The sequence below is a fragment of the Mastigoproctus giganteus genome, chromosome 3 (genome assembly GCF_048544385.1).
Source record: "Mastigoproctus giganteus isolate SK-2022 chromosome 3, ASM4854438v1, whole genome shotgun sequence".
In the NCBI taxonomy this organism is placed as follows: domain Eukaryota; kingdom Metazoa; phylum Arthropoda; class Arachnida; order Uropygi; family Thelyphonidae; genus Mastigoproctus; species Mastigoproctus giganteus.
The window spans coordinates 22,564,288-22,591,674 of NC_143577.1; the positions used below are offsets into that span (position 1 = coordinate 22,564,288).

Here is a 27,387-nt window from a genome sequence, read left to right on the forward strand (position 1 = left end):
TTTTATGTAAACCCCAAACACGAGAGGAATTAGAACCTATAGTACTTAGTACCGTGCATGGGTTGGAGGTTGAGAAGACAAAAGAAGATATTTGTTGACATTGGACTTGAACTTCTGTAGACTGTAATTTTCAGGAAATACGTATGAAGGAAGGTTGTTCCAGAAAACGGCAGTTAAATGAATAAACGAGGAAGATGAAAAGTTGGTTCTGTGAGTTTGAAGTTGGACAGTAAATGGATGTTGGCTGGTGGTGGCACGTTTTTGGACTGTTTTGAAAGAGAGAGCGGGAATTATAGCAAGAATAATTTCACTGACACGATCTGAGCAAACGTTGACATCAGAAGTTTTGAAACAGTAATCTGACCAAGGAAAAGAAGAAAAGAAGACTCGCAGGTCATCCCATTTTGCATTCTTGTAATGCCAAACAACACTAGGTTGTGAATAGCCATGAGATAAAGTTTCCATTGGAGAAGATCACCAAGTTGTGATCTGAAGTGCCTAAAGGACCTCTCACTTCGACCGTGTACTTAGAAGGGTTGTTTGTGAGAAAAAGATCAAGCGTATTGGTTGTATGATTAGGATTATCTGGTATTCTTGTAGTAAGTGAACAATCTGTGCTAGGTCATTAGTAATTGCAAAAGCCTCAGCATCTCGACCAGCTGGGTCGGTATGACTAGAAAACAGAAGCCAGCTGGAGTTGTGAATATTAAAATCACCAAGGAAAATTACCTCACTGTTAGGAAAGTTGGACTGGAGAAAGTTAAGCTGCAAAGAGAGGAAGTCAAAGAGCTCAAAGTGATTAGTGGAGTTGGGAGAATGGTAGAGACAACAGATGAATTTGGCACAATGAGGTAGAGAGATTTTAAGCCAGAGAAGATCAAAGAGAGGAGATTCCAAATTGCCAAGTCTCTGACAGGGAATATCAGAACGGACATATGCACAAGTACCACCTTTGGGGCGAAAGGAATCATACAGCGAATAATTTGGGCATCTGAGATGAGCAGTAGTTGAATCAACCGATAACTGAGATTCTGTCACAAAAAGTACATGGGGTTTGGCAGACTGCAAGTGGAAATGGACATCGTTGAGATTAGAATTGAGACCACGTATATTTGTGAATTGAATTAGGAAGTGCTTGGGAGGTTTAGATCTTTTTGCAGATAAGCTTGCTCTATTAGTTTGACAATTCATGGTGTGTTCAATAGTAAGAAAAAGTGGGTGGGACATGCTGTATGAAGTAATGAAATTTTTGGATATGGCATACACATATGGTAAGAATATACTCATATCCTCAACATAACGTGGCCCCGACAATGCTCCCCGCATGCACACTACTCGGGCTCCCTTCAGTCACTATCTGGCAGAGTAGAGGTAGCAAGATTATACACTAGCTGATCCGGAAGCGTCCTAGAGTTACCAATAGGTTCGGTCCGGTGTACTAACTAGCGGCCGGCCTGCGAACAGCGTTTTAGAGCTGTACCCTTGAAATGTAAGAAATATTGGATCTCGCCACGATGTTCATCATAACCCCAAAAGTCATCAATCATACTGGATGATGGAAGAGATAGGGAAGGGTTGACCGGAACTGTGCTTCACCATCCAAAAAAAAAAAATATGCCAGAGTTACCCTGAGAGAGAGAGAGAGAGAGAGAGAAGTAGAAAGGAATCACCGAGAAACAGAAGAATGATGATATCCAGCTCAGGACCCTGGGTGTGCCAAGCCCATACTCACCAGATGTGAGCCCCTGGGTAAGTAAGTCTTCGTATCTCCTACACTTACCATCATTAGTGCCAATTTGTACAATAATATTGATGGATATTGTACAATATGGATATTGATGGTTTAAACTGTTGATGATCCTGCTCAGGCTAACAAACTAAATGAGTATTTTCCATCTACATTCACACATCAGGAGTTATTCAGGGAGGGCAATGCCAGAGGTGAGTTAAACTCTGGCAGTGACCTAAATGATTTTGTAATAATTGAGAGGAAAGTGGTGGAGAAATTGTTGAAAAAACACTAAAAAAGGCACCCGGAGTGAATGGGATGTAATCAGTTATATTAATGGAGGCAGCAAAGGAAGAAAGCAAACCCTTAGCCATAATTATGAGAGCTTCTTTGGATTCAGGGGTGGTACCTGTGAACTGGAGGTGTGCAAATGTGAGCCCAATTCACAAAGGAGGATCAAAGGGCTACTCATGTAATTATAGACCTGTTAGTTTAACTTCTGTTCCAGGAAAATTAATTGAGGCACTGGTTAAAGAAGCACTGCAGGATCATCTAGATGAGACTTCAGTTATAGCTCAGACACAGCATGGTTTTGTTAAGGGAAAGTCTTGCCTGACCAATTTGATTGGATACTATGATGTGGTCACAAAGGAACTGGTGCAGGGAATAACTTTGATATCACATATTTGGAACTTAGAAAGGCTTTTGATACTGTTGCACATCGAGGACTGCTGAACAAATTGGAGCAGTGTGGCATTGGAGGCAAATTGCTGCTATGGATAAAGGGATGGTTGAGTGGGAGAAGACAGAGAGCGGTAATTGATGGACACTGCTCATCGTGGACTAATGTTATTAGTGGAGTTCCTCAGGGTTTAGTCTTGGGTCCATTTTTGTTTTCTATATTTATAAATAATATCGATGATGGTATATCAGGCTTAGTGTTCAAGTTTGCAGACGATACGAAGGTTGGCAGGGTTGTTATTGACACTAATGACAGTACACTGCTGCAACAGGATCTAGAAAAGTTGAGCAGATGGGCTGAAAGGTGGCAAATGAAGTTTAACATTGACAAATGTAAAGTACTACATATGGGAAGCAGTAACCCCAGAATAATGTATCAGTTCTGTAGTACCAAGCTGACAGGGGTAGAGAATGAAGAGGACCCGGGGGTAATTGTGCAGGCAGATATGAAGTTTTCTTAGCAGTATAGATGGTCTGCAAGAGTAGCTCATGGTGTCTTGTCAATGATATACAGGAATTTTTCTAGAATTGATAAGGAGGTGATTATCCCTTTGTATAAGGCAATGGTCAGGCCACACCTTGAGTACTGTATACAGATCTGGAGGCCTCATTTTAAGAAGGATGTAGAGGCTGCTCTGTTCGAATGAGTACAGAAAAGGGCAACAAGATTAGTGAATGGAACAAAGGGTTGCTCTTACGAAGAAAGGCTTAAGTTTTGCAAATCACAGTGTCTGGACACTAGGCACCTGCGAAGTGATCTAATTGAGGTCTATAAAGGCTTGAATGGGTTGAGCATGCTCAATGCTGATGGTTTTGTTTGTTATTTAGGAGCATTAGCAACTGAGGCCATATTGCTCCGGGGATATGCGGTGGTCATTCCCTGACCTTTTCGCATCCTCCGTATTTGGTGGTCACGGGCTCGAACCCCGGTCTAATCAAGAAGCATGTGCTACGCACTGCCACTCCTGCCCACCTGGCCACGGAGGTGCCATGCTGATGGGATTCTTCCTCTTGCTCAGAATAATCACCTGAGAGAGCATAAATTCAAATTGAGGAAAGACAGATGTAGGATAGATGTGCGGAAGTTTGCCTTTAACCAGCAGGTAGATGGTTGGTGGAACAGACTTCCATCCTCTGTTGTGGAAGTTGATAGCCTAAATAAATTTAAGGCTGAGTTGGACAGGTATTTGTAATGAACAGAGGCTTAAAATAGTAGCATGTTTTTTTTTTTTTTTTTTTTTTTGGCCGATGCTGCATAAGCTTGCTTTCTTACATCATATGCCTCTACTAACGCTAATGCTAATATCACCTTTTGTGCCCTTAAGTGATGATATCTGCTCTACGTCATCAACTTTGACCTCTGGTACACATACCCTGGTTCTTTTCCACCAATCCTTTTTGCACAATATATTTCCCGTTTCCCTGACAATTTATACACCTACTAGCTCCTGTGTGACCAGCACATTCTACCATGAAGATTGCTGCTGTGTTGTCTGATGCACAAGAGTGAGCTCTGCTATTGAGTTGGGCACCTGATGGGAGCTTGATGAGTCCCCATTTTAATTCCTTCGAGGGCATCTATCCACTGTTGTTTTGTATATTTATCAATGATATTGATGAAGGTATATCAGGCTTAATGTCGAAGTTTGCAGATGATACAAAGGTTGGCAGGATTGTTAATGACAGTAATGGCAGTGTGCTACTGCAACAGGATCTAGATAATTTGGGCAGATGGGCTAAGAAGTGGCAACTGAAGTTTAACCTTGACAAATGCAAAGTACTGCATATGGGTAGAAGTAACCCCAGAGAAACGTACCAACTGTGTGGTACTACACTTAAGGTGGTAGAAAATGAAAAAGCCCTGTGAGTAATTGTGCAGTCAGATATGAAGTTTTCTGAGCAATGCAGGCAGACTGCCAGGGCAGGTCATGGAGTTTTGTCAATGATATATAGGAATTTTTCTAGCAAGAAGAAGGAGATGATTGTCCCTCTGTATAAGGCAATGGTCAGGCCATGCCTTGAGTACTGCATACAGGTCTGGTGGCCTCATTTTAGGAAGGATGTAGATTTACTTGAGCGTGTACAGAGAAGGGCAACATGATTGGTGAGGGGAATGAAGGGATTCTCTTACCAAGAGAGGCTTAAGTTCTGCAAATTGCAGTGGCTGGAGACAAGGCACCTGCGCGGTGATCTGATTGAGGTGTATAAGGCCTTGAATGGGTTGAGCACGCTGAATTCTGATGGGAACCTTCCACTTGTTCAGATTACGAACCTAAGGGAGCATAAATTCAAATTAAGAAAAGACAGTTGTAGAATATATGTGCGGAAATTTGCCTTTAGCCAGCGGGTGATTAATTGCTGGAACAAACTTCCATCTGTCATTGTGGAAGTTGATAGGTTGAATAAATTTAAGGAGGAACCGGACAGACATTTGGAGGAATGGTGTGATTTTTTTTTTTTTTTTTTTTTTGGCTGATGCTGCATAAGCTCATAAACTTGCTTTCTTGCATCACATGCCACTACTACTACTACTACTACAAATCAAACTCTTAAAGATGCCCATCAGAATGCTGAGGTGATGCCTAATTTCTTAACACTCTCTGCACTCCTAGCACACACACACACACACACACACACACACACACACACACACACACACACACACACACACACACACACACACACACACACAAGACATCCTCCTTGGCAATATCATACCCTGTTCCAAAGTTGATGGCATATACCCTGTAGTTTCGAAGCATTGTGCAAGGTAAGGTATTGAACCATTTAGGGTAATTTTGAGGGCATCTTTGGACTCAGAGGAGGTTCCGTTGGAATTGGAGAAGCATCAATGTATTGCCAATACATAAGAGCAGGTTTATGAGTAAAGTTAGTATCAAAAAAAAAAAAATGGTGAACTGCAGCTATTATCAATCCACTTCAGGAAGGAAGCTTCTTCAACAAAACATTTCATATTTGACTTGGTCCCCCATGAGAGGTTTCTGTATAAGCTTGAATAGGGTGAGATTACTGGTAAGGTTCTAAGATGGGGTTGATTGATGGCTGTAGGACAGAAGGCAGAGGGTGGTGATTACTGGATAATCTTCATATTACTGTAACATCAGGATTGGGATCCCTCAAGGATTGGATCTTGGACCATTTGTAGTTTCTCAATTTCATAAAAAACATTAACAAAGGAATAGAATGTGTGATGTCAAAATTTGCTGATGATGGGAAGATTGGTAAAATTGTAAATGATCAGTGTGACGCACTGCTCCTTCACGATGACTTGAACGTACTTCAACCATGGTCAGAGAAGTGTCAGCCAGGTTTTAATGCTACTAAATGTAAGGTCTAAATGCAAGGTCTTACATTTAGAGAATAGCAATCCTCAAATAAATTATACACTTTGTGGGGTGGAAATAGCATTAGAATTAGTAGAGGCATATGATGCAAGAAAGCAAGCTTAATAAGCATCAGCCAAAAAAAAAAAAAAAACTCCAGCTCCCATTTCACCCTTCCATTTGTTCCAAATACCTGTCCAGCTCAGCCTTAAATTTATTTAGGCTATCAACTTCCACAACCAACGATGGAAGTCTGTTCCAACAACCAACTACCCACTGGCTAAAGGCAAACTTACACACATCTATCCTATATCTGTCTTTTCTCAATTTGAATTTATGCCGTCTCAAATCATTATTCTGAGCAAGAGGAAGGATCCCATCAGCATTAAGCATGCTCAAACCATTCAAGGCTTTATACACCTCTATCAGATCACCTCGCCCGTGCTTAGTCTCCAGACACCGTAATTTGCAAAATTTAAGCCTTTCTTCGGAAGAGCAACCCTTTGTTCCATTCACTAATCTTGTTGCTCTTCTCTGTACCCGTTTCAACAGCTCTACATCCTTCTTGAAATGAGGCCTCCAGACCTGTATACAGTACTCAAGGTGTGGCCTGACCATTGCCTTATATAAGGGGATAATCGTCTCCCTATCCCTGCTAGAAAAATTCCTGTATGTCATTGGCAAGACACCATGAGCTACTCTTGAAGCCCGTCTGCACTGCTCAGAGAACTTCATATCTGATTGCACAATTACCCCAGGTCCTTTTCATTCTCTACCACTGTCAGTGTAGTACCACAGAGTTGACACGTTGCTCTGGGGTTGCTGTTTCCCATATGTAATAATTTACATTTTTCAATGTTAAACTTGATTTGCCACCTCTCAGCCCATTTGCTGAACCTTTCCAGATCCTGTTACAGCAGCATAGCACCAGTAGTGTCCTTAGCAACCCTGCTAACCTTTGTATCATCTGCAAACTTGGACATTAAGCTTGATATACCATCATCAATATTATTTATAAATACAGAAATCAATAATGGACCCAGCACTGAACCCTGAGGGATTCCACTAATAACATTAGTCCACGATGAGCAGTGTCCATTGATTAACACTCTCTTGTCCTCTCCCCCTCAACCATCACTTTATCCATAGCAGCAATTCGCCTCCAATACCACACTGCTCCAATTTTTGCAGCAGTCTTCCATGTGCAACAGTATCAAAAGCCTTTCTAAGATCCAAATATATAATATCAAAATTTTTCCCTACATCCAGTTCTTTTGTGACTGCATCATAGTATTCAATCAAATTCGTCAGGCAAGACTTTCCCTTAACAAAACCATGCTGTGTCCAAGCTATAACAGAAGTCTCATCTAGATGATCCTGCAGTGCTTCTTTAACCAGTGCCTCCATTAATTTTCCTGAAACAGAAGTTAAAGTCACAGGTCTATAATTACTTGTGTAAGCCTTTGATTCTCCTTTGTGAATTGGGGGCACATTTTCACATCTCCAGTCCACGGGTACCTCCACTGAGTCCAAATAAGCTCTCATAATTATGGCTAAGGGGTCTTAATTACTTTTCTGCCTCCTTTAATATAACTGGAAAGATCCAATCCACCCCGGGTGCCTTTTTTATGTTTATCTTCAACAATTTCTTCTCCACTTTCCTCTCAGTTATTACAAAATCATGTAGCTCACTGCCAGAGTTTAACTCACCTCTGGCATTCCCCTCCCTGAATAACTCCTCCTGGATGAAATTAGATGTGAAATACTCATTAAGTATGTTAGCCACCTGAGCAGGATCATCAACAGTTGAACCATCAATATCCAGTGGACCAATCTGATTTATCCCTTTCCTTCTAGAATTTACATAGGTAAAGAACTCTTTGTTGTTTTTCTTTACATCCTTTGCCTAAAGATTTCTCATAATCTACCTTTGCCTGCCTAATCTCCTTTGTGACTTGGTTACAGACCAGCTTATATCTATCATAGGCTCCTATGTCACCCATTAATTTATATGTATCCCATGAATTTTCTTCTCTGCTATATGTTTCATTAGTTCATCTGACATCAATTTAGGCCTAAACCTTGAACAATATTTCTTAGTTGGTATGTAAAGCCTAGTAGCTTCCAAGATAAAATCTTTGAATACTTCCCATTTTGAATTTGCTGTTGGTAACATCATCAGTTGGTCCCCACTGTATAGAATTTAAATACTGTCTCAGACCACCGTAGTCGCCTTTACGGCCGAACGGGCTAGCCGAGTGGGTAAAGTACCTGCCCGGCAACCCAAAGGTCGCAGGTTTGATTCCCGCCTCGGGCTTGGATCAAAGTACTGCAAAAACCTTGGGAGGTGCAATGTGGCCACAGAAGCCGATGCGCCAACAACTACCAAATCAAAAAAAAAAAAAAAAAAAAAAAAGTCGCCTTTACGAAAGCAAAAAGCCTTCCCTGTACTCCTGATGGTAGTTACCTCTTTGAGTAAATCCCACTTCAGCACACTGTGATCACTGCCACCTGGTGGTTCCTTTATCTGCAGATTCGTAATGCATGAAGAATCGCTAATGATAATCAGACCAAGAGTATTACTTCTTCTAGTTGCCTCCCGAACATACTGATGTAGAAAACAATCATCCGATAAATCCACAAAAGCCTTACTAGTGTGTGAGTGACCAACCCACAAATTCCAGTCAATATCTGGGAAATTAAAATCCCCCATTATAAGACTCTCTGATTTACTGGTCCACTCTGTTTCCCTGTACAGTTTCTTATTATACCCATCAGAGTCATTTGGCTTATAACACACTCCTGCTCCCAATTTTGATCTCCCAATGCTTATGTCATACCAAACTGATTCTACACTGCACTGTCCAGCAATGTCGACTGGCTTTACTTCCTTGAATTTTATGTGTTTCTTAACTAATAGCATAACCCCTCCTCCCTTCCTATCCTGTCTATCCTTCCTGTATAAATTGTACTCCACAAATTCCAGTTCTGCATTCCTTGTATCTTTGTGACACCATGTCTCTGATATCCCAACAATATCTGCCGTTGATGTTTTGAACAGTACCTCAAATTCGTCAAATTTATTTACCAAACAGGTGCATTGGTGTCCATGCACCTGTTCCTATTCTTAGCTACCCTAACACAATCCATGTATTTACTTGTAGTGCAATGACTCCCAGCAGTCTGAATTACCCTGCATCTTGTTTAACAGGCTGCTGCTCATTCTAATAGAAGCAGTGCAAGAATTACTTTCACCTCTGCCAGTGGCTACTGTTAATCTATTTGTCCTTGTATCCTCCCAAGGGGGATACAAGAACTAATAGATTAACTAATAGAATTGTATCCTCCCCAAATAAAAACAGTAGAGGAGGAAAGGGATCTGGAGTTGCTGTATGGGAAGATATGAAGTTTTCTGAACAGTGTAAACAGGCAGCCAGGGAAGCCCATAGTATCCTATTGATAATTTATTGAACGTTATCCTGTAGAGTTAGGGAGGTTATAATCGCACTGTCTAAGGCAATTGTAAGACCACATTTGGAATATCGTGTTCAAGTATGGAGACCTCATCTGAAAAAAATTCATTGAGTTTGTTGAAAGGGTCGAAAGATGGGTACCTTCAGAGAATTCCATCCACATTGAGAAGGTCAGTGCTGATGGGATTCTTCCTCTTGCTCAGACCACCCACGTGAGGTCGCACAAATTCAAATTGAGGAAGGACATTTACAGAATAGATGTGTGGAATTTTGCTGTGGCCAACGGATTGATTGATTGTTGGAACAGTCTTCCATATGTTGTTTTGGAAGTTGGTAGTTTAAATAAATTCTAGGAAGAACTAGACAAACTATTTGAGGGAATGAATAGGTGAAATGGGAAGCATCCTGTTTTTTTTTTGTTTTTTTTTAATACTGGCTGATGCTCTATAAGCTTGCTTTCTTGTGTCATTTGCCACTGCAAAACTGCTAATGCTAACTCAAATAGTGAGATCGATAAAAGGACAGTTGTATGAGGAAAGGCTCCGATTATGTGGGCTACACAGCTTGGTAATCAGGCAACCCCAGAGATATCCTGATTGAGGTTTATAAAGCTCTGAGAGGGATTCGTAAAATGAATGAATGTGAAATTTTTACTATTATAAAGAATTGCAGAACTACGGGTCATAGATTCAAATTACAGGGCTTGAGGTTTAGATTAGATTGTAGGAAGTTTTCTTTTAGCCAGTGAGTCATTGATTGCTGGAACAAGTTTTGCCCTCATAGGTAGTTGAGGCTGACAGTTTGAATAAATTCAAAGGTCAACTGGATACTTACTATGTGAGGAGGGAAGCATATAATTTTTATTTTCCTATCTACTTGGTGTGGTTTTTTTTTTTGTTAGTGCAGCCAAAGCCTGTGGCTTCCTTGAACTATATGGCAAATACTATTACCACTATAATTAAAAGCGCAAACAACCTGTCAGGTTCCATAAGATTTTTCACAGTTCTTGCTTTTTATCTCAATACTAGTTTTATTTTCAGTGTTTTATAAACAGCACACTGCTCACACTTGTAGTTTGAATTTGGTGTACCAGATTATCACAGATAGTAGCTTCCCCTTTGTTTTATGTTTATTGTTGCAAAAAAATGTTTTTTCTCAATTATTGCTAACTATGTGACAATCTGGAGTTCCTTGTAGGTGTTTGCTGGGAGACCCATTGCTGCTAGGCTGTTATGTAGGGTCTTTGCACCATACCTGTGGTTGACACGATGATCGCGATGGTCGTTACTTGTTGCATATGCCACATCTCTTTGATCTCCTATCTTAGGTTCCTGTACTTCCTGATTTTTCCCAATGGGTTTTCTGCAGGTTGTCAGTGTTGGGTACTGCTATTTCAATCACATAGGTAGCCTTTTCCTTCTTGTCCACAAGGGTTATGTCTGGTCTGTTGTGCGGGATTGTCCTATCCGTTATTCTGGCGCGGTCCCAGTATAGCTTGTGGGTTGGGGTCTCTAGTACTGCCTGGGGTTCGTACTTGTAGTGCGGTACACTTTCTTCAATTAACTGGTATTTCCTTGCTAGCTTCTGATGTATTAAGACTACCTGACTACCTGGTCGTGTCTATGAGTGTACTCAGTTTGGGTGATCACCTTGCATCCTGCAGTGATGTGTTGGATCGTTTCTGAGACCAGGTGGCATCATCGACATGTGTCATCGAACACTCCAGCCGGACACATTGGTGATGTATTTTCTGTTATGTAATTCTTGGTATGGATTACCTGATCTTGGATGGAAACCATGAATCCTTCAGTCTCGGGGAAGAGTGTCCCACTCGTGAGCCATGCATTGGAAGCAATTTTATCTCAGTGATCTTGATGGAGATCATTGTAGTGTCTGCCGTAGAGTGTCATCTCTGTCCATCTTTCTAGCTTTGTTTGTACCTCCTAGTTGTGGGGGGGACTCCTCGCTTAGGTCGAGTGGGGTATACCACTTGTCTATCTTCCTTATGGCCTTGTGGAGTGCTGCTGTGTGTTTTTGGAATTAATCCTTCAGGTTAACTATCGCTGTCTTCTTTCGCTCAATGAGGTCTATCAGGCTCCTTCCTTTTTTTTTTTTTTTTATGAAAACCCCAAACACGAAAGGTATCAAAACCTATAGTACTTAGTACCATTCATGGGTTGAAGGAGAAGTATGGGGGGGGGGGGATGCCGGAAACTTTGCTCTAGAGACTAAACATGGGTTTCACCACTTCAAGCCTCCAATAAGCAAAGTGGTGGTATTTCACCGTCCTACTTCTTTCCGGGCAATTGTCAGTCTCTCCAAGGCAGATCTCGGGTGGTGTTGGCGGCTCTTGGTCAACATTGTCCTTGTGTTTCTCATGATATCCTCCAGCTCAATGTTAGTCCAATCTATGACCCCGAAGGAGTATGTTAGCACTGGAACTGCATAGGTGTTTATGGCTTTAACTGTGTTCCCTCCATTCAGTTTTGCTTTCAGCAGGATTTGATGGTATTTTTCGTCTCTGATGGTATTTTTCGGTCAGGCAGGCCTTAATTTATTTGTGCTGTAACTGCTGAGCCTGCATTATTCCTAAGTATCTGTAGGCCTCTCCCTCTGCCATGGTTTGATCTCTTTACCATCTGCAGCTGATAGTTTCAGTTGACTAATTTTCCATGATGCAATCCGTGGGTCTTGCATTTGTCTAGACCAAATTCCATCCTAATATCCTTGCTGAATTCTTCGGTGATCTGCAGTAGTTGCTGAAGGTGCTTCTCAGTTCCCACGTAGAGCTTGATATCATCCATGTACATCAGGTGGGTGAGGGTGTACAGGTTCTTCCTTTTTTCTTTGAGGTTATATCCGTACTTGCTACTGTTGAGCATGGTGGATAGCGGGTTAAGTGCTAGACAGAACCACAATGGGCTCAGGGCATCTCCCTGAAAGATTCCTCTCCTGATGGAGATTAGCTGGTTGTGATGTTTTCGACCTTAATGGTGGTACTCCATTTTGCCATCGTTTCTCCTAGGAAGTTTGTCACTATCAGATTGACTTTGTAGATATTCAGTGCCTCTATTAGCCAGCTGTGAGGCATGGAGTCGAAGGCTTTGTGCTAATCGATGTAGGCTGTGTACATGTTGCATCGCTTCTTGTAGGCTGGCTCCATACCCATGGCATCTATGGCTAATTGCTCCTTGCATCCTTTGCTCAGCTGCTTGCATCCTTTCTGCTATTCGGCCATTATGTTCAGGCTCTCCAAGTGGTCTGATATCTTCCTGGTTATGCACCTGGTCAGGTTGTTGGGAGACAGGTGATTGCCAGGTGCTTATGTGTGCAAGTGAGCTTCTTGTACCAGTAGTTGTGTACGTTATCTATTCCTGGTGTTCGCCAGTTGTGAGAAAGTTCTTGATCGTCTGTTTTACTTCTTCCCGAATCTCCCACCCTCTTATTCCTTGCGTTCTAGTTCTATCCAGGTGGCTTGGCTGTTATGTCTTACTTCCTACTCCATATGTTTCCCCAGAACTCCTCAATTATCTTCTGCTCTGGTGGTTTGTTCCCTTCTTTCCCGAAATCTCAGCGACTCCTGTAGAAGCCTCTTTGGTCCTTATCAAATATTTGATTGTTTTTTTTCCTCTGCGAGCTCTCTTTTTATCGGCATAATCTCTTGCTGAGTGCAAGGAGGTTCTGCTTCAATGTGTCCGTATACTCTCCTATTCTCTGATATTTTGTCTCATGTTTGCTGTGGATGATGTCTTTCTTGAGGATGCTCTTCACTTTTGCAATTAATTTCTTACTCCTGTTGCCCCATTGGTACTGGGTCAATTGGCCTATCTTGACTCTTAATTCTTCTATCTTCTGCTGAAGTCTTCTTGGTTCCTTTGCTGCTGGTCTCTCGCTTCTCTTCCATTAATCCTTTTGGCTGTTTGGACGGTCTCCACTGTTGCACCATTGCTGCCGAGGTAATGCGGTATTATGTGCCGATTTAGGTGGTCTGACTCTCCATAAGGTTCTATTTGGCCTCTGCCTCGGTATCATGTGAGTCTTTGTGGGGGTCCATTACTTCGAATTCTGTTAGGGCCTTCTTCCACTCGTCCTCTATTCTGGATATCATGACCTTGTCTCTTTCCACTTCAGCTGCTGTGGGTTGTATTTCTTCTTGCTCTTCCTCCTCTGGTTCGGTGGTGGTATGTTCTTCCTTCTCTGGTTCCACATTCTTTATCCTTTGTAGTTGATCACTCCGTCCTGCTTGATTTTTTCCAAGATTGCAGGAGCTATTGGGTTCTTTGTGATGATGGACCATCTCTGGTCCACCAATTCGCTGTTTGGTGACCTGAATATCTGGGAATCGTTCCAGCCACTTGGTATGTCGTCTTGCCCTGTAAGTTGTCATATCGGTCTCCAGCTTCGTTATTTGGTAGCATGCTTGCATGATGTACATATTCATTTTGATGCTCCACTTCATGCGTTGGTGTTTTCTCCCTTCCCAGATGGTCACTTGCGCAGTTTCATTTGGTGGGGCTGGATGGTCTTGCCCTTCTCTCGTGGTAGCCATACGGGGGACAGTGCCACTCGCTCTACTGTCTTCCTCAGGAGACCAAGGAAGACAGTGGAGCGAGTGGAAGACAATTATTATTAATTATTATTGTTATTTCTCCCTATTTGGGGCTTCCACTTCGTGATGCGTATTGCTACCAAGTACACAGGGTGGTTTTTGTTATGTTTGATGTTACTATTGGTCGAGGAACTCTCTGACAATCCTGCAGGTGTGCAAGATTACAACTTTCTGGAGTTTCTTGTAGGTGTTGGCTGGGAGACCCATTGCTTCTAGGCTGTTATGTAGGGTCTTTGGCACCATACCTTTGGTTGACACGATGATCAGGATGGTCGTTACATGTTGCATATGCCACATCTCTTTGATCTCCTGTCTTAGGTTCATCTACTTCCTGATTTTTTCCCCATGGGTTTTCTGCAGGTTGTCAGTATTGGGTACTGCTATGTCAATCAGATAGGTAGCCTTTTCCTTCTTGTCCACAAGGGCTACGTCCGGTCTGTTGTGCGGGATTGTCCTATCCGTTATTCTGGCATGGTCCCAGTATAGCTTGTGGGTTGGGGTCTCTAGTTCTTGTAGTGTTCGTACTTGTAGTACAGTACACTTTCTTTGACCAACTGGTATTTCCTTGCCAGCTTCTGATGTATTATCCTGGCTACCTGGTGGTATCTATGAATGTACTCAGTCTGGGTGATCACCTTGCTTTCCGCGATGATGTGTTGAATCATTTCTGAGGCCAGGTGGCATCGTCGACATGTGTCATCTAACACTCCGGGCTCCTTGGCGATGTATTTTCTATAGTTCCTGGTGTTGATTACCTCATCTTGGATGGAGAGCATGAATCCTTCAGTTTCGGGGAATAGCGTCCAACTCGTAAGCCCTACGTTGGAAGCAATTTTATCTATGTGATCCTGATTGAGATCATTGTAGTGTCTGCCATGGAATGTCTTCTCTGCCCATTTTTCTAGCTTCATTTGTACCTCCTGGTTTTGGGGGGAACTCCTCGCTTAGGTTGAGTGGGGTATACCACTTGTCTATCTTCCTTATTGCCTGGTGGAGTGATGCTGTGTGTTTTTGGAAGTAATCCTTCAGGTTAACTATTGCTGTCTTTTGTTGCTCAATGAGGTCTATCAGACCCCTTCCTCTTTCTTCCCGGGCAATTGTCAGTCTCTCCAAGGCAGATCTCGGGTGGTGTTTGTGGCCCTTGGTCAACATTGTCCTTGTGTTTCTCATGATATCCTCCAGCTCGATGTTAGTCCAATCTATGACCCCGAAGGAGTATGTTAGCACTCGGACTGCATAGGTGTTTATGGCTTTAACTGTGTTCCCTCCATTCAACTTTGCTTTCAGCAGGCTTCTGAGTCTCTGATGGTATTTTTTGGTCAGGCAGGCAGGCCTTAATTTCTTTGTGCTGTAACTGCTGAGCCTGCATCATTCCTAACTATTTGTAAGCCTTTCCCTCTGCCATGGCTTTGATCTCTTTACCATCTGCAGCTGGTAGTTTCGGTTGACTAATTTTCCCTGATGCAATCCGTAGGTCTTGCATTTGTCTAGACCAAATACCATCCTAATATCCTTGCTGAATTCTTCGGTGATCTGCAGTAGTTGCTGAAGATGCTTCTCGGTTCCCGAGTAAAGCTTGATGTCATTCATATACATCAGGTGGGTGAGGGTGTACATGTTCTTTCTTCCTTCTTTGAGGTTATATCCGTACTTGCTACTGTTGAGCATGGTAGATAGTGGGTTAATTCGGGTTATTATTATTATTATTATTATTATTAGCTATATGGTGCAAGGCAGCCTGAGGCTTATGCTGCACCAGCCAAAAAAAAAATTCGAGTTACCCTAAGAGAGAGAGAGAGAGAGAGAGAGAGAGAGAGAGTGTGTCAAAAGGGAATCATGAAGAAAGAGAAGAATGATGATATCCAGCTCAGGACCCTGGGTTTGCCAAGCCCATACTCACCAGACATGAGCCCCTAATTGTTAATATTAATGTAAAATGATGCAATATAAGTGCAATATCATAGCGAGTCATTGTGAAGGTATTCATAATGAAATATAATTAAAACAGTGTCAATTCATCTGCCTTAGTAGTTTACCACATATAAAAATGATGCAATTGCACTAACCCATATGTCAGTAAACTCCTTTGTAGTCTAAGGCTCTATCCAAAAAAAAAAAAAAAAAAGTCTTTTAGTCTAAAATATTGCACACCATCGGGCCTCTCTCATATTTTGGAATTATACTTCATAACTGGGTTGTCACTGTTACAACACCAATGTACCTACCCACTGACCAAAGTGATGAGCCTTGAAACTGTGCTGTCTGGATGCTGCCGGAGCTACTGAGAATAGGTAACAACAGTCTTTCCGAATGGGGAAGTATTGCCTATTCAAGGGATTTTTGAGTTAGGAGTAACTCCGCCTTTCCTCTTTTGATGGCATTTCTTCTTCTTCTTCCTCTCCCACTATCTCTTTCCTCTATCTTTTTGCTTTCCTAAGTCTAATAGGGAGAGAGATATGGATAACACAGTTTTTATCTCATACTCTTTTGCAAATGGTGCCTTCTGGATGGTGGTATCCACCGAGAATATGTAACAATAGTCTTCTCCATTTATGAAAATTAGAAAGAGGAGGGGATCTGATATTGAACCTTGGGCAATCCCATTTGTTATCCTGGTCCATTCTGAAGACTTAACTATTTATGACAGCCCTCTGTCTCCTATCTTTTAGCCAGTTTGCAATTCGGTGTAGGAAGTAACTTATTCCAGTTTATATAGCACCCACCCATGACAGACACTATCAAAAGCTGGACTAAATTCTAGGAAAGTAATTAATTAATTAATTATGGATAATAATTTGGTGTTATATATAATATTGAAATTCTACCTGCATCCAACTGTTTAATGACTACTCATAGTAATTTACCAGACTGGTTGGTCGTGACTTTCCCTTAACATACCCATGCTGGAATCTATTCCAGATAGATGAGATGGTCCTGAATCACATCTTTAACAACAGATGCCATGATTTTCCTTCCACAGAAGTCAAACTCACTGGCTCATTACCCTGAGTGCCTCTTTAGCACCATCTTTTTGGCGTCGGAAGACATTAACACTACTCCAGTCCAAGGGCATCTTCCTGGAGTCTAATGTTGCCAGAAAGACATTCATTAATTGATGTATACTTGCATGTATACCAATGCTAGAAGTATAGTAAACAAAATTGATGAATTTGAAGTGTTGGTCAAGACATCAAAGGCTGATATTGTTGGGATAGCAGAGACGTGGTGTCACACAGATATAAGGAATGCAGAACTGGAATTTGGGGAGTACAATGTGTACAGAAAGGATAGACAGGATAGGAAGGGAGGAGGTGTTATGCTGTTAATTAAGAAAAACATAAAATCAAAAGAAGTGCATCCAGTTGATATAGATGAACAGTGCACTGTTGAGTCAGTTTGGTGTGACATAAGCACTGCGAAAGCAAAAATAAGAGTAGGAGTGTGTTATAGGCCTAATGACTCGAATAAGTACAATGAACAATTGTACAGAGAAATAGAGTGGGGTAGTAAATCAGAATGTCTTGTAATGGGGGATTTTAACTTCCCAGATATTGACTGGAAATGGTAGGTTGGTCACTCACACACTAGTAAGACTTTTGTGTATTTATTGGATGATTGTTTTCTGCAGCAGCATGTTCGAGAGGCAAGCAGAGAGGGTAATACTCTTGATCTGGTTATCAGCAGTGATCATTCGTGCATTAAGAATTTGCAGATAAAGGAACCACCAGGTGGCAGTGATCACAGTGTACTGATGTGGGATTTACTTAAAGATATAATTACCATCAGGGGTAAAGGAAAGGGTTTTTGCTTCCGTAAAGGTGAGTACAGTGGTCTCAGACAGTTTTTAAATTCTGTACAAATTCTGTACAACAGTAAATTCAAAGTGGGAAGCATTCAAGGAATTAATGGTGGATGCTACTAAAAGTTTCATACCTATTAAGAAATATTGTTCAAGGTTTAGGCCTAAATGGTTATCAAATGAACTAATGAGACTCGTGACAGAGAGGAAAAATGCATGGGATGCATATAAATTATCAAGCGACTAAAAGCCTATGGCAGATATAAGGTAGTCTGTAATCAGGTCACAAAGGAGGTTAGGCAGGCGAAGGCAGATTACGAGAAATCTTTGGCAAATGATGCTAAGAAAAACAGCAAGGATTTCTTTACTTATATAAACTCTAAAAGGAAGGGGATGAATCTGATTGGTCCACTTGATATCGATGGTTCGACCGTTGATGATCCTGCTCACATAGCAAACAAACTGAATGAGTATTTTACATCCTACATTCACACATGAGGAGTTATTAAGGTTTGAAAATGGCAGAAGGTTATCAAATTGAAGCAGGGTGCTTAATGATTTTCTAATAACTGAGAGCAAAGTGGAGGAGAAATTGTTGAAGTTAAACATAAGAAAGGCACCTGGGGTGGATGGGATCTATCTGTTATATTAAAGGAGGCGGCAAAGCAACTAAGCAAACCCTTAGCCATAATTATGAGAGCATCCTTGGACTCAGGGGAGGTCCCAATGGACTGGAGATGTGCAAATGTAACACCAATTCACAAAGGGGGATCAAAGGGTGACACGAGTAATTACAGACCAGTTAGTTTAACTTCTGTTCCAGATAAAATAATGGAGCCACTGGTTAAAGATGCATTGCAGGATCATCTAGACAAGACTGCAGCAATAATTCAGACACAGCATGGGTTTGTTAAGGGAAAGTCGTGTCTGGCAAAATTGATAAGGATATTATGATATGGTTACAAAGGAACTGGATGCAAAAAATAATTTTGATATCATATATTTGGATTTCAGGAAAACTTTTGACATTGTTGTGCAAGGAAGACTATTGTACAAATTGGAGCAGAATGGTATTAAGAGTAAGTTGCTACAATGGATAAAAGGATGGTGAGTAGGAGAAGACAGAGGATGGTAATTAATGGGTGCTGCTCTTCGTAGACTAATGTTATTAGTGGAGTCCCACAGGGTTCGGTGTTGGGTCCTCTGTTGTTTTGTATATTTATCAATGATATTGATGAAGGTATATCAGGCTTAGTGTTGAAGTTTGCAGATGATACAAAGGTTGGCAGGGTTGTTAATGACAGTAATGCCAGTGTGCTAGTGCAACAGGATCTAGATAATTTGGGCAGATGGGCTAAGAAGTGGCAACTGAAGTTTAACCTTGATAAATGCCAAGTACTGCTGGGTAGAAGTAACCCCAGAGAAACGTAACAACTGTGTGGTACTACACTTAAGGTGGTAGAAAATGAAAAAGACCTGGGAGTAATTGTGCAGTCAGATATGAAGTTTTCTGAGCAATGCAGACAGACTGCCAGGGCAGGTCATGGGGTTTTGTCAATGATCTATAGGAATTTTGCTAGCAGGGGAAAAGGAGGTGATTGTCTCTCTCTGTATAAGGCAATGGTCAGGCCACACCTTGAGTACTGCATACAGGTCTGGAGACCTCATTTTAGGAAGGATGTAGATTTGCTTGAGCTTGTACAGAGAAGGGTAACAAGATTGGTGAGGGGGAATGAAGGGATCCTCTTACCAAGAGAGGCTTAAGTTCTGCAAATTGCAGTGGCTGGAGACTAGGCACCTGCACGGTGATCTGATTGAGGTGTATAAGGTCTTGAATGGGTTGAGCACGCCGAATTCTGATGGGATCTTTCCACTTGTTCGGATTACGAATCTAAGGGGGCATAAATTCAAATTAAGAAAAGACAGATGGATGTAGAATAGATGTGCGGAAATTTGCCTTTAGCCGGTGGGTGGTTAATTGCTGGAACAAACTTCCATCTGTCGTTGTGGAAGTTGATAGGTTAAATAAATTTAAGGAGGAACTGGACAGCCATTTAGAGGGAATGGTTTTATTTTATTTTATTATGTTTTTTTTTTTTGCTGATGCTGCATAAGCTCATACACTTGCTTTCTTGCATCACATGCCTCTAATACTACTACTATTAACATTCCCAGTTTGCTACATCCACATGAAGTCTTTTTAATTAACTGAATACATATCATCAACCCTCTGAAGTCTTGCCCTTCACCTGAGTAGCTTTTCTAACAAATGCTTATCTGAGATCATTATATCTCTTATTTTACAACAATCTGACTCCTTAATATTACCCAAAGGAATATTACCCTTCCTATTTGATTGTAAATATCATTGTGAAGTATCTGTTCAACTTATCTGCTATTTCTACTGGGTACTTCATTGCAAAAGGTTAAGGGATTTATTAGATTTAGTCTCTTCTATTTTGTATTCACATACTGAATGAACTCCTGATCCCATTATTAACTCTCTTTTCTAATGGATTTGTTAAGGGGGAAATCTTGTTTCACCAGTTTGATCAGTTACTACGATGTGCTCACAAAGGAACTGGATGCAAAAAATAATTTTGATATCGTATACTTGGATTTCAGGAAATATTTTGATATTGTTGCACATAAAAGACTGCTGTACAAATTGGACCAGTGTGTCATTATGGGCAATTTGCTGCTATGGATAAAAGGATGATTGAGTGGAAGAAGACAGAGTGGTAATCAATGGAAGTTGATATTTGTGAAGTAATGTTATTAGTGGAGTCATCCCAATGGTTTGGTGTTGGGCCCATTGCAGTTTGCTATATTTATTAATGATATTGATGAAGGCATATCAGACTTAATATCTAAGTTTGTAAATGATACAGAAGTTGGCAGGGTGGCAAAGACAGGAATGATGTATGCTACTGTAACAGGATCTAGAAAACTTAGGCAGATTGACTGAGAAATGGCAATTGAAGTTTAACATTGACAAATGCAAAATACTGTATATAGGTAGCATATAGTAACCCCAGAGTAATGTATACCAACTGTGCGGTACTACCCTGATTATCAATTGTCTGATACTCAGGGTAGTGGAAAATGAAAAAGATCTGGGAGTGTTTTTTCAATGATATACAGGAATTGTGCTAGCAGAGATAAGAAGGTGATTATCCCATTGTATAAGATAATGGTCGGGCCACATCACATCTTGAATACAGGTCTGCAGGCCTCATTTTAGGAAGGATGTGATGCTGCTGAAACAAGTATAGAGAAGGGCAACGAGATTGGCGAGCAGAACAAAGGGGTGCTCTTACTAAGAAAGGCTTCAGTTCTGCAAATTGTAGCAACTGGAGACTAGGCACCTGTGAGGTGTGAGGTGTTTAAGGCTTTGAATACATCGAGCAAGCTCATTGCTGATGGGATTCTTCCTCTTGCTCAGACCACTCCCATGACTAGGCAAAATTTTAAACTGAGGAAGGACAGATGCAGTATAGATGTGCAGAAGTTTGCCATTAGTCAACAGGTGGTTGGTTGCTGGAAGAAACTTCTATCTGTTGTTGTGGCAGTTGATAGCTTAAATAAATTCAAGAAAGAACTAGAAAAACTATTGGAGGGAATGAATAGGTAAAATGAGAGGGTTTTTTTTTTTTTTTTGGCTGTTGTATAATCTTGCATCATTTTCCACTGCTAATGCTTTCTCACAATCAGCTTTTGCCCATCTAAGCATATCAGTGGCTTTGTTACATATTTACATATTCTGTTGTAATTGCTCCTACAAATTAGAATCCCATGATTACCTGTACCTGTCCCATAGCTGTTTCTTTTGCTCAGTTAAACTCCTAACCTGCCTTAATATGCCGAAATGGATGACTGGCGTTCATCCATTTTGGCATATTATGTTTTCAGAAATTAATCATTAGATATGTTTGTGGCTTTGAGGTTAAAATCCCTTGAATAAAGAGCTGATGTTAAGATATAATTAAAAGTTTTTGACATTGCAAGGTGGACTTGCCAAAAATGGTGTATTGGATAACATGGATTTTCCTGAAAACTTGAGAAAGGAAAAAACAGTGTAATTAGATGAATGGTTAATCCAGGAGGGGGTAAAAAACGGCGACTTTGAACATGTCAGTTATTTTTACTAGACATTCACTTTTTTTTGCATTTTGCTACTGATTTTGTTTTTTACTTAATACTGTACTGTGTTTTTATCTGTTTTGTTGAAGTTACTCTTGCACTGAATTTATGAATACAAAATGAAGTTTTCATCAAATCCCATGTGGTTCATTATAAATTGCCCTAGAGGCTCACATATGGTGAGTATAGGCTTGCACCAGGGTCCTGAGCTGGATATCATCATTCTTCTCTCTTTCTTGGTGATTCCTTTTTACTACTTCTCTCTCTCTCTCTCCCGGGTAACTTGGGGAATTTTTTTTTTTTTAGCTGGTGCAGCATAAGCCTCAGGCTTCCTTGCACCATGTTGCTAATAATAATAATAATAATAAATAATAATAATGGATATGACTATATTTGTTCATTATGATTAAAAATTATATGTATTTTTTATCACTTGGAATCTGAAATTTAGCATCTCCAGTTAATTATGTTAACGATCATAGTGTGCTGATACTTGATTTGCATTTTTTGTAATCAGAAGTGACTGATATTTTTTGAGTATAACGAAATTTTTTTTAACCTAAGTGAAATCATTTTTTGTATTTTAGAGTCCGCCGCGCCGCCCATTACATTGTTAATCTTCGATATTTTGATCTTTTCATCATGATCATCATTTCACTAAGTAGTATAGCATTAGCTGCAGAGGATCCTGTTGATGAAGACTCCCCTAGCAACAAAATATTAAATCATTTTGATTATGCCTTCACAGGAGTGTTTACAGTTGAAATGGTGCTTAAAGTAAGTATTTGATTACAATTGTATTTTAATTACAACTTATGTTTACACATGAAGCATTTCAAATTTTATTCAAACAAATTATCTTTTTGAGATTAAGAGGCATTATTTAACTTGATTTCTTGAGGGAGGAGGGGTATACTGTCAATACTGCTGACTGTATGGTGTCCTTAGAAATTAATTCAAAGCTGCACAGGAAACATCATGATCTGGTGCAGTGAATAGAGCATTTTTTCCTAGAAAAATATACATCTTCATATAGCTGACACTATCACAATATTGTAAAAGATGCACTAGGAAGTATTGCCATGTGTACCATACTTGTACCCCAGGTAACAACTAAGGAATGGCATTCGAAGATAATTTGTTCTATTGAATTTTTCATCAGAACTAATTTGTTCAAACTAGACTAGACTAATAAAGCATTAATAATAAGGGAACTTAGTACGTACCAGAAATGTTTTTGTTATAACAAAATGTTAAAATAGTATTTGTTTTAAGAGGATTTTACTGTGTGTGTTTGTGCATATATGTATATATATATATAATTAAATAAAATATAATTAAATATATAATTAAAAAGCACCAGGGTCTATCTCACTTATTTTTAGGTTTAGGTAATTGGTCATTCAAATCTATTTTTGTTATACTTGTGCTGAAATGTTTGAATTTGATGTCAAAATTAAACTAAGTATTACTATTTATATTTTATAATTATTGAATTTAAATTTGCCTTTTGTTTTCTCAGTGGGAAAGTTTTTCCCTGGCTTAGTCTAAAAACAGCGTCAGTGTACTTCAGAAATGAATGCAAGCTTATTTTACTTGAAGGGAAAAAAAAGGAACAGCAGGGTTATATGGGATGTTTGCTCTTCAGTATGTGTGTTTAGCTGATATTTTGAAAGTTTAGTTTAAAAACATCACGATGATGTTTTTAAACTAAACTAAGAATGGGGAACAACTTTCCCACTGAGAAAAGCAGCGGTTAGGCCAAATTTAAAATTTTAAATCATAAAATCTAAGTAATCTGTACAATCTAAAATAATCTAAACACTTTGCATCAAATTTAAAAATTTGAGCACCCAAATATAATGTAATTAGCCACAAATAGTCCAAGCCTTAAAAGTAGGTAAGATAGATCCCAGTGCCTTTTTATTGAAACTTTATATATATATATATATATATATATATAAAGTTTGGTGAATATAAGTAATCATAAAGTAATCAAAATCATAAAGTATTAGTATTGCTTCCTCTCTTATCATGCACACTAGTATGTGTTTATATGATCCCATAACCTCATCTGTTTCAATACTGTAACACATTTTTTTTGCCATAAATCATCACTAGAAATTGCACATCATGGTTGTTTCTTCTTCACTCAGTTGAATCAGTTGGTATGTTGTATCATTTTTTAGTTGTTGCTTGAACTCCAGGTGCACATTTTATTTTATTGCCCAGTGGCACAATGTTGTCAAAGTGAGTAGCAGAAAATGCACCTTAATATTGAGGTAAGAATGCTCTCCTGGAATTATTAAAGTTATGGCAGCTGAAATATCAGTTGAATTCCATAGAAACTATTTTATCTTAAAATCAAAATATCTGTGCTGGAATAAAAATTGGAAGAAGCAAATTTTTTACATATGATTTTTATTCTTTGCCAACAATCACACCTTAAGTGATTCATTGTATATTTGATTTTGTTTTATCTTCAAAACCTTCATTGGTTATATTAGGCAATAGTTTGAACAGCACATTTTTTCTGCTTTTCATTTTCCCTTGACATAATTTCATTTTGTTTTTTTTCAATTCACGTCTTTCTGCGATTTTAACATCCACCCTTCTAATGTCCTCAATTGGGTCCCCTCCATTATCAGGATTATCTGCCCTATCAAATCATGAGAAATATCAATTTGTTTCCTTTCTTTTTGGCCAGATCTCCTCTCTGAATTAAGAGTAGATTCAAACTTGGCACTGCACTGCCTTTTAATATTTTTCAGAGAGACAAACACAGAAGTTTTTCCCTTAAGGAATGCTTGTAGTCTTCCTTAGAAAAATGCTCTAAACAAATGACTGCATTTATTTCTTTGAAGCTGTTGTCTCTCTTAAATACAACTTCTGAGTTTTATGGAGAAGTTCATCTTTTGGAAAATTATGATTGTCTTTATCTCTGATTTTTGAATAATAATTAGGACAGATGGCTACGTTTCATTCACTAGCCATTCTTAAAATGCACACAGAATGAATATTTTTTGTGCACTTTAAACTACACTCCACTCTCTGAATATGAGTGAAGGGACAAACATCTCGACAATAAAGAAACAAAATGATCAACCACATGGAAACAACAACAATCTCTCAAGGTCAACAGTCTTGACCTTGAGAGACAAGGGAGTGAAGAATTAGGACAGTGATGTTACAAGTTTACTTCCCAAAAAAGATGACCAACAGAAGATGTGAGATGAGCACAATTTTTCTTATATTAACCTTGATATATTCATACTTCATCTTATTTGTGCTTTATTTTTTGTTCCAGGTTGTTGACCAAGGTATCATTTTGCATCCTGGTTCTTACTGCCGAGATCTTTGGAATATCTTAGATGCCATAGTAGTGATCTGTGCACTTGTTGCCTTTGCCTTTGTGTAAGTAGAGGCTTAAATAATTCACATAATTGTTGAGTAAATTAATTTGTATATTAACAATATAATTGCTAAATAATGATGATTGGTATTCTCCAGTGTGGATTGGTATTCTCCAGGTTTCATAGAATCTACTCAAATGCTTCCCTGACTAATTTTAAAATTTAATATAGTATCTTGTTTATCTAGAATAGGTCAAATATTGTCTTCTATGACAGTATAGTGGGTTTCCCACTTTGCACTTCTTTAGAGAAGTCTGAGTTTGAATGGTAATCTGCCCGAGGCAGAAAGAAATACTTAGACAACACAATATTTCATTTACTATACTAAGTAAGGTTCCATTCACCTTAACAGCAAAATGCATCACCAAATTTTGGTATCATATTCATTATTTTCACTCTGATTTCCTTTCACTACATATATTGATGTAATTGACTGATTAATTATCTCCATTAACACTTCCTATTTATCATGGTGTAGCAAGCTGTATGAAAAATTGTCAGCTTGAAGTTCATTGAACGTATATAACCCCCCAGGGGCTCACATCTGGTGAGTATGGGCTTGGCACACCAGGGTCCTGAGCTGGCTATCATCATTCTTATCTTTCTTGGTGATTCCCTTCTACTTCTCTCTCTCTCTCTGGGTAATTCAGAATTTTTTTTTTTTTTGCCAGGTGCAGCAGAAGCCTCAGGCTTCCTTGCACCATATGGCTATTAATAATAAAAATATATATGAGTATACACTTCATGTTGATATTTTCTTCAAGCTAATTGCTTATCACATTTAAAAATTTCTGAAAAGTTTTTTAGTTTCTTCTTAGAAAAGCATGGCATTTAATTGCTCCTGTTTTATACAATTTTATTGAAGTGACATTCAACTGAAATTGTGATTGTTAGATCAGAATTGGGATTACTTTTCGAAGTACTGTACTGAATATAAGTAAAGGGAGGCATTTGTTCTTACATGTCTGCATGTAGATATTCTGTTTGCAGTGAATCACAGAAATGAGTGAGGTAGGACAGTTATGTTATAATTAATGTGATGTTAACAATGTTCATTCAAGATATACAGTATTAGAAAACTTGATAGTTTAAAAACCTTTTGGTTGTAGGTTTTCCAATAAGCATGAGATTATTAAAAATAGAAGGTCTCAAAGAATTAAAAACAAACCATAAATTCATATTACATATTACAGTTAGAATATACAAAAGCTTTATCTTCTTAAAACATTTTAACTGACTGAAAATGAAATTTGAATTAAATTAAGTTCTCCATTTTCATCCATTTCTAGTATTTTAAACCAATTGGTGTATTTTATCTACTTCTGTTATTTTTGTGACAGCTTAAAGGATTAAATAATTTTATAAACTTTAAAATGGAAGTGATTAATAGTTTCATGTTTTGTATTTTATGTTTATAATGTTTTTTTCCAGCAGAATTAAAAAATAAAATTTTTATTTCATAAAAAATAACATGTAAAAAACACAACATATTTACATTTCTGAATTTTTCATAAAAAATACATTTAATAAGTATTGCAGTCTGTTACTAAAAGGTAAAGCATTGGTATATTCCAAGCAAGATTCAAAAAATAAAAAATTTCAGAAGTAAAAAAAAAAAAAAAAAAAAAAAAAAATGTAAAAATAGTAAAAGTGAAAAAGTAAAAAAAGTAAAAGTAATACAAAATGACCAGGTAACACCATTTTTGTTTTTGTAACTATTGGTTAACATTTACTGCTTCGCCTGTTCAAGAGGTCACTGCATGTCACTGGTATTCTCTCTCTCTCTCTCTTTTCAGATAGCACTTCAGATATATAATTATTCCGTTATACAATTCATATCATGGGCAGTAGCAAATTTTATATTTTTGAAGCTTCTAAGTGAATAGCTTTTTTGTAACCCATTTTGGGTAAAAATTAAATTAAATTTAAACAAGAAACACTCAGAAATAATGAATTGATATGAGTATCGAGTATCAATTCATTATTTTCAGAACTTTTCAGGGATGGGAACATCAGAAGTAACTTGGACTAAATGACTTTGTTATAATTGTGAAGGAAGTAGAAGAGAAATGGCTGACACTAAAAGTAAATAAGACAGCTGGGGCTGATTAGATCTATTCAGTTATATTAAAAGAA

The 27,387-nt window shown here is 39.0% G+C and overlaps 1 protein-coding gene across 1 annotated transcript in view; it reads left to right on the forward strand.

Moving 5' to 3' along the window:
• LOC150087800 (voltage-dependent calcium channel type A subunit alpha-1-like) overlaps positions 1-27,387 on the forward strand; it is a 1,442,149-nt gene that overhangs the window by 451,019 nt on the left and 963,743 nt on the right. The window contains exons 18-19 of the mRNA XM_090369204.1: positions 22,426-22,615; positions 25,146-25,252. Coding sequence (XP_090225330.1) covers positions 22,426-22,615; positions 25,146-25,252 — 297 coding nt within the window. The remainder of the gene's footprint in view (positions 1-22,425; positions 22,616-25,145; positions 25,253-27,387) is intronic.